Source organism: Rhinoderma darwinii, chromosome 1 (genome assembly GCF_050947455.1).
Source record: "Rhinoderma darwinii isolate aRhiDar2 chromosome 1, aRhiDar2.hap1, whole genome shotgun sequence".
NCBI lineage: Eukaryota > Metazoa > Chordata > Amphibia > Anura > Rhinodermatidae > Rhinoderma > Rhinoderma darwinii.
Genome location: NC_134687.1, coordinates 221627002 through 221639327, shown reverse-complemented (window position 1 = coordinate 221639327; position 12326 = coordinate 221627002). Strand labels below are relative to the sequence as shown.

The 12326-nt window shown below is 44.7% G+C and overlaps 1 protein-coding gene across 1 annotated transcript in view; it reads left to right on the top strand.

Annotated features, from left to right (window-relative positions):
* LOC142740126 (neuronal acetylcholine receptor subunit alpha-7-like) overlaps nucleotides 1-9061 on the top strand; it is a 253583-nt gene extending 244522 nt beyond the window's left edge. The window contains exon 10 of the mRNA XM_075849855.1: nucleotides 7675-9061. Within this exon, the coding sequence (XP_075705970.1) occupies nucleotides 7675-8199 (525 nt within the window). The 3' untranslated portion in view covers nucleotides 8200-9061. The remainder of the gene's footprint in view (nucleotides 1-7674) is intronic.
* The last annotated feature ends 3265 nt before the right edge of the window (nucleotides 9062-12326 follow it).

The following is a 12326-nucleotide window of genomic DNA, read 5'->3' as shown; positions in this document are numbered from 1 at the left end:
GGTCCTGCTTTCCCTTGCCCACACACAATAATTGACTGTTGTCCCCGTATACAAACTTATACAGGAAAAGCAAAGAAAAGTTTGCTTTAATATGACCTTATGAGTCAGGTGTAAAGACACAATCCACCCCTTATTCAGAACTGTGTATTGCAAATATTGTGCTGTATAAAATGTGTATAAAACATGTATAAATGTTCTGTATGACTACCCACATGGTTTAACATTGCTGAGGGTAATCTACATGAAGCATAGATTTGGCAGACCACAAACCTTGCTGGCTCATCAAGTCCTATGATGCTACAAAACTTCCTGGGTGTTTGTTGGTCTAGCTTATTAGATTGGCAACTACAACAAACATCTACTACAAGAGATCTGGGCATAATGAGAAGAGGGTAAAATTCTCCAATATTATTATCATAAGAATATTAGCAGAAATAAAGATCATTTGACACACAATAGAGTACATTGTGTAATCATATGTCACTCACTCTTAGGGCTCATGCACATGGCTGTTTCGCAGCTCCGTTTTACACAAAATCTTGATAGGGCTCCCATTCAAGTGCACAGGCCTCTACTAAAACCTTACATGTGGTATGTGCAGAGATATTTTCACCTACAAGCATTGCCTCTAAGGGTGAATAGCTCCGTACATATGGCCCGGGACGGAGCCTGTATGATAGCACTTGGAGGCGGTGTGCAATATTGCATATGACTTTGAGGTTTACATTTAAAATGTACAGTTAGGTCCAGAATTATTTGGACAGTGACACAATCTTCATGATTTGGGCTCTGCATGCCACCACATTGGATTTTAAATGAAACAACTGAGATGCAATTGAAGTGTAGACTTTCCGGTTTAATTCAAGGGGTTGAACAAAAATATCCTGTGAAACGTTTAGGAATTGCAACCATTTTTCTACACAGTCTCCTCATTTCAGGGGCTCAAAAGTTAATGGACAAATTAACATTACCATAAATAAAATGTTTCTTTTTTTTAATACTTTGTAGAGAATCCTTTGCAGGCAATGACTGCCTGAAGTCTGGAACCCATGGACATCACCAAACACTGGGTTTCCTTCCTTGTGATGCTTTGCCAGGCCTTATTGCAGCTGTCCTCAGTTGATGCTTGTTTGTGGGTCTTTCTGCCTTAAGTTTTGTTTTAAGCAAGTGAAATGCATGCTCGATCGGGTTGAGATCTGGTGACTGACTTGGCCATTGCAGAATATTCCACTTCTTTGCCTTAAAAAAACTCCTGGGCTGCATTCACAGGCTGTTTTGAGTCATCGTCCATCTGTACTGTGAAGCGATGTCCAATCAACCTTGCTGCATTTGGTTGAATCGGAGCGGAAAGTAAATCCCTGAACACTTCAGAATTCATCCGGATGCTTCTGTCTTCAGTCACATCATCAATAAACACAAGTGACCAAGTGCCTTTGGCAGCCATGCATGACCAATCCCATCACACTGCCTCCACCATGTTTTACTCAAGATGTGGTGTGCTTTGTATCATGAGCCGTTCCAAGCCTTCTCCATACTTTCTTCCTCCCATCACTCTGCTACAGGTTGATCTTAGTTTCATGCTGTTCCAGAACTGGGCGGGCTTCTTTAGATGTTGTTTGGCAAAGTCTTATTCTGCCTTTCTATTTTTGAAGCTGATTAATGGTTTGCACCTTGTGGTGAACCCTCGATATTCGCTCTCATGAAGTATTCTCTTTATGGTAGACTTATATACTGATACACAGATACATTGGGTAGATGTTGTGAAGGGGGTTTTTCTTCACCATGGAAAGGATTCTGCGATCATCCACCACTGTTGTCTTTTGTGGACGTCCAGGCCTTTTGGAGTTTACGAGATCACCAGTGCGCTTTTTTTCAAGAATGTACCAAACTGTTGATTTAGCTACTCCAAACGTTTGTGCTATCTCTCTGATGGATTTCTTCATTTTTTTTCAGCCTAACGATGGTCTGTTTCACTTGCATTGAGAGCTCCTTTCACCTCATGTTGTGTATTCACAGCAACAGCTTCCAAATGCAAATGCCATACCTGGATTCAACTCCAGACCTTTTACCTGCTTAATTAATGATGGATTAACGAGGGAATAGCCCATGCAGCCCATTAAATAGCTGTAACGCCCTTCTCTCCAGAGATGTCTGCACATACGGCCGTCCTGTTCCACAGTGACCACCAGGGTGCGCTCGCGAACTCAGTCCAGACTTAAGAAGCCAAAGCGCACGCAGGTGGCAGATTGAGCTTATTGCTCCCAGAGCACCCTGGGCTATAAGAAGGGCCCAGCCCCTTCCTCCCATGCCTGACCGTCGTTGTTGTACCCAAAGTTTGTCTATGCAAATGGTCTCCTAGTGTCTTCCAGTTCCCAGTGTTTCCTATACCTGTATTCTGTATCCCGTGTTATCCTGATCAAGTGCCGTGCTGAGCTGTAGTCATGCTGTGCTGCATACCACGCCTGTCCTGCTACACCACGCCTGACGTCTGCCTGCTGCCTAGTCCCAGCCGAGCCTGCCTTGCTACTGTCCGAGCTGCCACAGGTACCCTATATCTTTGCCACTTCCTTACCGCTATGATGGAGACGCAGGTGTCTGTTGTGGATTTTTGAACCAGTGCCAGATACACTTCAGCTTGTATGCAAGAGCATTTCCATCTGATGGTGCAAGGGTCGCTTTCATCATCTCTCTCCTCACTGGCAAGGCTCTTGCATGGGCGAATCCTATCTGGGAGAGAAAAGGACCAGAGACCCGTGACTTCCAGGGCTTCCTCCGGACTTTTCGCATGGTATTTGAGGGGCCTGGACGAGTCTCATCTGCAGCGGCTTCCTTGCTAAACCTACACCAAGGAGACACCTCCGTGGGAGAGTACGCCATCCACTTCCGCTCCCTGACGGGAGAACTGTTGTGGAACAATCAGGCCCTGGTGGCTACATTCTGGCAGGGACTGTATCCTAAGATTAAGGACGAACTTGCCGCTCGAGATCTACCGTCTACCCTGGTCTACCTCATCCTTCTGTCCGCCTGGATTGATATGAGGATCCGAGAACGGCTCCAAGAAGCTCATCAGGAGGGAGGCCTTCCTAGTCCGGTCCCACCCTTGCAGCAACCTCTGCTGTCCTCAGGTGCCGATCCTCCTAAGAAGTCTATGAGGATGGACCAGTGTAAGCTATCCACCCAGGAGAAACAACGCAGACGCATTTTGGGACTTTGTCTATATTGCGGCCTCGGAGGCCATCTTCTGCGTCTGTGTCCCCAAAAGTCCCAAAGCCTAGAGTTGCTAGGAGAGACAACCTTGGGTAAAAAAGGACTTCCGTCTAAATTGTCCATACCCGTGACCATAGTGTCCGGCGAGAAAACGCATCGGCTCTCTGCGTATCTGGACTCTGGATCCCCTGCTAATTTCATTTGCAGAGACCTGGTGGATCTTCTTCAATTACCCACTACCCCTCTGGAGAGACCATTGACGGTTGCATCAGTAAATGGACTACCTCTGCCAGACCCAGTTATAGCTGTGACCAAGCCGCTGAGGCTCCAAGTGGGAGCTCTCCACTCCAAGCTGTTATCGTTCTTTGTCTTGTCCAAGGCCATTAACCCCGTGCTGCTGGGCCTGCCTTGGCACCGATTACATGCCCCAGTCCTAGACTGGAACTCTGTAGAGGTTCTCCAGTGGGGCCCTGAGTCTTACAACCGTTGCCTGGGACAGATAAGTTCGGCTCAGCCTTCTCTGCCTCAGTCATTGGCAGGACTGCCTGGTCATTATGCTGCATTTTTGGACGTCTTCAGCAAGATGTAGGCTGAGACGCTGCCCCCACACTGGGCGTATGACTGTCCCGTCGAGTTGATTCCTGGTGCATCCCTTCCCCGTGGTAGGGTATATCCTCTCTCCTTACCAGAGACTCTGTCCATGTCCGCCTATGGCTTCTTACGGAAATCTTCCTCCCTGGCAGGAGCCGGGTTCTTCTTAGTCAAGAAAAAGGATGGTTCTCTGCGTCCCTGTGTCGACTACCAGGGTCTCAACCAGATCACGGTGAAAAATAAGTATCCGTTGCCATTGATCTCAGAACTATTTGATCGTATACGTGGTGCCAAGATTTTTTCCATACTAGACCTGCGTGGGGCTTACAACCTAATACAGATTCGCCGGGGTGACGAATGGAAGACTGCATTTAACACCCGTGATGGACACTATGAATATCTAGTAATGCCCTTTGGCCTGTGTAATGCTCCCGCGGTCTTCCAGGAGTTCTTTAATGACATCTTCCATGACCTTCTCTATGTTTGTGTAGTAGTCTATCTTGATGAAATCTTCATTTTTTTCTCCAGATCCTATGACATGTCCGTCAAGTTTTGCTGCAGTTAAGGGATAATCGTCTATACGCTAAGTTGGAGATGTGCGTGTTTGGGAGAGATGCTCTACCCTTCGTGGGCAACATCGTCTCGAATCGAGGTCTCGAGATGGATCCTGGAAAGGTAAAGTCCGTCCTGGAATGGCCACGCCCTCAAGGCTTGAGGGTCGTACAGCGCTTTCTGGGATTCGCCAATTTTTACAGACAGTTTATTCCAAACTTCTCCTCACTGACATCTCCTATCTCTAACCTCACCAAGAAGGGCATGAATGCCAAGGTGTGGACTACTGAGGCAGAATTCAATAGCCTGAAGAGTGCCTTCACGTCAGCCTCTATCCTCCATCATCCAGATGTTTTTTCTATAGTTCTCGTTGGAGGTGGACGCCTCCTATGTCGGTGCTGGTGCACTCCTGTTCCAGAGAGGTTCCAAGGGCAAGTCAATGGTATGTGGATATTTCTCTAAGCTCCTCTCTTCTGCAGAACGCAACTACTCGATTTGGGGATCGGGAGTTACTGGCCATCAAATTGGCTCTGGAGGAGTGGAGACATCTACTACAGGGCGCAGCTCATCCCATCCTAATTTTTACGGACCACAAGAATCTCACCAATCTCCAGATGGCCCAATGGCTGAATCCTCGTCAGGCCAGGTGGTCGCTGTTCTTTACCAGGTTCCAGTTTGAGCTCCATTATCGCCCGGCTGACAAAAATGTGAGGGCCGTTGCCGTGTCCAGGTCTTTCGAGACAAAAGACACCAGGGAAATTCCATTATTGATCCGTCTTGCATTGTCTCTGTCAACCCCCTGCAAGTTGGGGACATTCCTCCAGGGAGGACTTTTGTGCGACTGGCTGACAGAGGGAGAATCCTCCGCTGGGGACACTCCTCTAGACTGTCAGGTCACGCAGGTACCTGTAAGACCCGAGATCTGATTGCACGTCATTTCTGGTGGCCCATGCTGCCCAAGGACATTATGGACTTTGTTTCTTCCTGCTCAGTGTGTGCAGCTAACAAGGTCGCTCACTCCAGACCTGCTGGCCTGCTCCAGCCATTGCCTATGCCCGATGGTCCCTGGCAGCATATAGCTATGGACTTTATCACTGACCTGCCTCTCTCTGCTGGATGCAGTAATGTCTGGGTGGTGGTGGATCGATTTTTGAAGATGGCACACTTCATTCCTCTGATCGGTCTTCCTTCTGCTCCTCAACTGGCCAAGCTTTTCATCCAACACATCTTCCGCCTGCACGGCTTGCCGCAGCATATTGTGTCTGATTGGGGGGTTCAGGTCACCTCCAAGTTCTGGAGAGCCCTCTGTGGACTCCTAGGTGTAAAGTTGGACTTTTCCTCTGCCTACCATCCTCATCCAATGGTCAGGTCGAGAGGATCAATCAGATCTTGAAGAACTACCTATGCCACTTTATCTCCAAGCAGCATGATGACTGGGTGCAGTTGTTCCCGTGGGCTGAATTCTCATACAATAATCACACCAGCGAGTGCACAAGGAATACACCTTTCTTTATTGTCTATGGCCAACACCAACGTATTCCTCTCCCGGTGCCTGATACGTCCGAGGTACCAGCAGCTGACACTGCTTTTAGGGACTTTCTGCAGATCTGGCAGTAGACACGATCCTCCATCCTGCTGACGGTCAACCGCATGAAATGGAAGGCGGACACAAGAAGAGGAGAACTTCCTCAGTTTCTCCCTGGCACGAAGGTCTGGCTGTCCTCCAGAAATATTCGACTGCCATCATACAAATTTGCTCCCAGGTTCCTCGGACCCGTCAAGATCCTACAGCAGATCAACCCTGTCACCTACAAGCTTCGGCTGCTTCCTACCCTCAATATCCCCAACTCCTTCCATGTCTCCCTCCTGAAGCCGGTGGTTCTGAACCACTTTACCAAGACTCCTAGCCCTGCGGTTGCCTCCAGCAGTCCTTCAGACACCGTCGAGGTTAAGGAAATCCTGGACATTAAAAAAGTAAGAGGAAGAAACTTTTATTTAGTAGATAAGAAGGGGCTTGGTCCAGAAGAGAGGTCCTGGGAGCCAGAAGAGAATCTCAATGCTCCTATCCTCATTAAGAGGTTTCTTTCTCGTTCTTGTCCCAAGAGGAGGGGCGTAAGAGGGGGGATACTGTAATGGCCGTGGTCGCTGACCACGAACTCCTTCCATCCAGTCGACGCCCTTCTCTCCAGAGATGTCTGCACATACAGCCGTCCTGTTCCACAGTGACCACCAGGGTGCACTCGCAAGCTCAGTCTAGACTTAAGAAGCCAAAGCGCACGCAGGTGGGAGATTGAGCTAAATGCTCTCAGAGCACTCTGGGCTATAAGAATGTCCAGCCCCTTCCTCCCATGCCTGAGCGTCGTTGTCGTACCCAAAGTTTGTCTATGCAATTGGTCTCCTAGTGTCTTCCAGTTCCCAGTGTTTCCCATACCTGTATCCTGTATCCCGTGCTATCCTGGTCAAGTGCCGTGCTGAGCTGTAGTCGTGCTGTGCTGCATACCACGCCTGTCCTGCTACACCACACCCCATGTCTGCCTGCTGCCTAGTCCAAGCCGAGCCTGCCTTGCTACTGTCCGAGCTGCCACATGTACCCTATACGAACTATAGACTGTTACCTGCGCCCTGTTGGCCAGCTGCCATACCGCCAAGGTGGTACGGCCCAGTGGGTCCACGAACCCAACGAGACACTAGATTTTTATATAATTGTCCAATTACCTTTGGTCCCTTGAAAAAGAGGCAGTTACATATTAAAGAGCTGTAATTCCTAAACCCTTCCTCAAATTAGGATGTGAATACCAAAACATATTGAATATACAGTTATATAATCAATATGGTCTTAAAGTGCAGACTCTCAGCTTTAATTTGAGGGTAAACAGCTAAAATGCCAAAACTTGTGTCACTGTCCAAGTAATTCTGACCTAACTGTAAATGTGGCGTTGCCTGGATTCACATTAGGACTAAATAAAGTAAGACAAAATACATTAGGCATATAAAAGAGCAAAGTCTTCCATAAAATAACATATTCAGTGGATGATTTGATAAAATATTGAATCTACCAGTATGTACATTTCATATGTGTCACACATTGAATCATCATTCACATGTCAGGAGTACAACCAAAAAACTGTTTGAAACATGGTCATATTAAATCAATAGTTTGTATGTTTCATTTATCTCGAATCTTTACAATAACGTATCTGACATAGTAAAGAACCTTATGCAGAGTGATTCAAAGATTTAATTTTGTCAGATCCTATAGACCACAGGTGTAAGATTATTCATTGATGGATCGCATGAAATTATTCTTCAAATCTTCTATTTCAGGTACGTGTGATCTTGCTCAACTGGTGCGCATGGTTTTTAAGGATGAGAAAACCTGGGGAAAATAGAAGACCGATCCCTTGTAAATATATATACCCAAACCACCATTCGAGTATGAGCAGTATTGAAATGAACATTGTATCTGGGCACCAATCTACCAATGGCAACATTCTTTACTGTGGTTACCACAACCTGGAGAGCCCTTGCTGTCCACCTAACAGTGACTCTGGGGTTATGTGTGGAAGAGTGACATGCCCTTCTCTGGAAGACAGTGATCTCATCCAGAAGAAATGTTTGAGAGACTGCATTCCAGAAATAACCAAGATATTAGAGGAGGTGCAGTACATTGCCAAGCGTTTCAGAGAACAAGATGAAGGAGAAGAGATTTGCAGTGAATGGAAGTTTGAGGCTGCAGTCATTGACCGTTTGTGTCTTGTAGCATTCTCGCTTTTTGCCATTATCTGTACAATTGTAATCTTGATGTCGGCACCAAACTTTATAGAAGCCGTTTCCAAGGACTTTACATGAGGGAAATGTATCTGATTTTGCTACTGGGGCAAAAAAAATAAATTATAATAATAATTTTAATGAATTTCAATGTTATTGCTTGTTATGTCTTCAGCTGTGTTACAATTAAGAAAAATAACTGTGTTTTGGTGAACAAATACTATTTAAAATATACTGCCAGCTATAGACATGAAAATCAAAAAGGTGTGTTAAAGTGTATCTGTCACCAATTTTTAGGGTATAATCAGTATTAGTTTATAATACATCACAGTGTAGACGTTCAATTAAATTATATATTTGACTTTTTTTAGTGTTTTGTTCTGCTGTTTTTCAGTCAATGAGTCTAAAGGGTTGGATGGTGTCTGTATGAGTCTACAGGCTGGAGCTGCAGTGTGGGCTCTGATCAATCAGATTTAGCAGAGTTTGTCAGGTGTCTTAATCAACCAATCAGCTGCTAAATCCTGTATTCAAAAGAGTCGGCAGGATGAGAACCCCTAATGAATATTTATAAGCAGCCATTGTGTTGATACAGCTCCAGTATACATTACTGACTATATATTTTATGATTCGAGAACGATTCCAAAGGCAGAGAGAAACTGCATTTTGGTGACAGAGGCTATTTAAATGTAGCCAATAATTGTACATATTTTACTAATGTTAGTATTAGTAATGAGCAAAGTAACTGTTTTCCATACATACAATATTATCCTATTCAATATGCAGATGCATTGATATTATATGTGAAGAAGGATGGCCACATATCACAGTGTGTCACAATGTTTCACATCATTGTTACTGCAGCCAATGAAGCCGCATTGTCAAAGAACCAACTGAGCCTCATTGTTACTAACATTGACGTTAATAAAAACATTATTTTTTCTTGTCCTGTTCAATCTTATTAGAAACTCGTGTCATTGATCCCAGTTTGGTTGTAAACAGCATGAGTATTCATGCATTCCAGTTGCCTACATTTGGTATGGCATTGTTTGCAGTAGCACAGGCGGGGGAAATAGACAGATGTTAGATAAATAATCAGTTCAGTAAATGTACAATGGGCATCAAGTGTCTTTCGAGTTACACAATTAAATCTAGTACAAACAGATAACATAGCAGATGCTTCAAGGTTTGCTCATAAACCGATTTGACTAAATTAGCTTAACCTGTCATCACCATATATTTTAATGGTAGTTCTGTGTGTTTGCAACACGGTTAATAACATTACATGATGGTATTTAGTCAAATATATTTTTTTGTTGCTTATTTTTTCAAAAAGACAGAGACTTCTGTTTATATATTGGTTAATAACAGGAGAATGAAAATAACCGTCCACTTCTCTTTCACCCTGTGGTTATCAGAATGTGATGGGTTTCAGAATTTAGAACAGAAGAAGTATCAGTAATATTATTACCAATACACCTTTACTGGTCCAATAGGAAGTCCGAACAGACATTACCTTTACTTACAAATTATGTCATTGATTCATATCCAGAGCTCATTATAATATATTACTTAAAGGGAATGTGTTGCCAGCAAAACATGTTTTTTTTTTTTTTAGTTAAACAATTAGTGTGTGGGTGATTAAACATTGTTCTAATTTTTTTTATTTTTTTCACTTGTCAGGAAATATTATAAATTGGATTCAATTTATAATATTTCCCAGCACTGGTCACTAGATGGAGCAAATCCCAAAATTGCAGCATTGCATGTGGTAAAGCAACCACATTGCTTTATGCTGCAAAATTGGGAAAAAATCCCTCGCTCTAGTGAGCTCTCAGAATCCCCCCTCCTTTATCCTGGCTAGTGCCGGGAGAAACGAGGGGTTTGAACGGTCTAACCTCCTTCACTGTGTTGCCATTTTTTGAGCTAACACACAGTGTAGAAGGTTTACATACACTAGTAAACACACAGTATAACACTTACATACACAGAAATCACTTACCTGCTCCAGTCGCCGCCGCTCCCTCCGGTCCGTCCGCTCCGTCTGCTGCCGCTGCTCCTTGTGCACAAGTCCGGAAGCCGCGACCGGAAGTAGTAATCTTACTGTCCGGCCGCGACTTCCGGTCCACAGGAAAATGGCGCCGGATGGCGCGCATTTCAAATTGGACTGTGTGGGAGCGGCGCATGCGCCGTTCCCACACACACGGCGTACACCATAGTGGATGGAACGGGCCCCGTTCGCATTCCCTATGGGACTGGAGCTGCCGTATTCCATGTCTGTATGTGTCGTTAATCGACACACACAGAAATGGAAAAAAAAATGGCAGCCCCCATAGGGAAGAAAAAGTGTAAAAATAGAAAAAAGTAACACACAAACACACAAATAAATATAAACGTTTTTAATAAAACCCTAACATAAAACTGATATAAAAAATAATAATTTGGTGACACTGTTCCTTTAAAGGGGTTATCTGGCTATCAATATGAGATCGGTGGCGGTCTGACTCTCTACTCCCCCGCTAAAAAGCTGTTTGAAGGGGCCCTGGTTCTCTGGTGCACGCCGCGTCCCCTTTATTGTTTACCAGATACATCTTCATACTTCCATTAGCGGCTTTGCTTGTTATTGCAGCTCAGTCCAATTCACTTGAATGGGACTGAGCAGCAGAGAGCTGCAGTACCAATCGCAGCCACTACTAAAAGTATGGCGCTGTTGCCCCTTCAAGCAGCTGATCGGCAGGAGTGCCAAAAGTTAGACCCCCTCGTTGGCCTATCCTTTCTGTGAGTGTGCTGCTCATATGTAATGTTTATGTCTTCATGTATGAAGACAAAATGTATGAAAATTGGTACATCATATGCAATGTTCAAAAAGTGATGAGGTTCTGTAAAGAACTCAGAGATTAAAACATAGCTATCATTACAAATCAAAATCCCATTACTCCTTTGGTAGCTGTAGCTAAGATGTAGTGCAGCATATATTGTATTATGCTAGTCCTGGTTAGTAGGGACAATGTGGGTTGCCTAATGTCAGTGGCTTCATTCATTCCAGAAGTTTCATTTCTGTGATCTGGTGGCTTTTACGACTCCCACCTCAACAATTTTATTATAAATGATAAATTAGGAGAAGAACAAATAAATGTACTAATCCATATTCAACCCTTGTATTCTAATTTAGGATTTAATTATTGACCAGTTTTACATATTGTCTTGTGCTAAAAAAATGAAAAGCAACATCTACAGCGTAGTAGAGTTAGCGTGAGTCCAAAACAGTGGGGAACTAAGATCCCGGTGTCTCTGTACTATGAAGCCATAGGTACTCTGTTTGCTGCCATATGGTGCACCATACAACACCCTATTTCATAAATATTCAAGAATACATAATATACATAAAATTGCGTCCAACGGAGCATGGCATGATTTTTTTCATATGGAGGGTTTATTTAGTCAGATACCTTATGAATATGTATGCCTCTGTAAAAAATGGAGGGATATCGAGGTACAGTATGATCCTATACACTTCTATTGTGCTATATTACAGCTACATACAACAAGGTTAAAAGGAGTCCTAATTGGGGGGCGTGGCTTGGACGCTGCAGTGACCGGACGCAACTCTGGTGAGCTCCGCCGAAAGAGGACTTACTCTGCTTCATCTGCCGGATAATATAGCTCTGACCGAGCTGAAACAATTCTGCCTTTCCTCCCTGCTGACTCGGGGACGACCGGGCACCCATTCCGATCCATTTTTCGGCGATTTTTCGGCGATTCCTGACGGAGGAAGAAGTGAGGCCTTGCCTCGTGTTAGACCGGGGCCTGGATTTCCGGCGAGACGGATCGGAGAGACCAGAGGAGTTGTAGCAGGTACCAATAAGTGTACATTAAGCAGACGCAGCTATCTTAAGGACGCTGATGCTGATCTGATAGATCCACATTAGATATACCTGCCTGGGTCTTACTGGCAGTTGGAGCCTCACTGTGAAGTCTGGGGAGAATAGGCCTAGGCCTGAACCTGCAGACAAGCGTCCATAGACTTCAGAGTAAGTGCCACTCATACCCCCAAGCTTCATATTCTAACACTACCCAAGAGAGCAACGCTCTAATATTTTATTGCTAGGAGCTTACCTAGTGTAAATGTTCTATCACTGATCTGCCATATACTGCAGTCATCTGGACTTCAATTACACATTTTTTGCTAGGCGACCCCCCCCCCCCCCAAA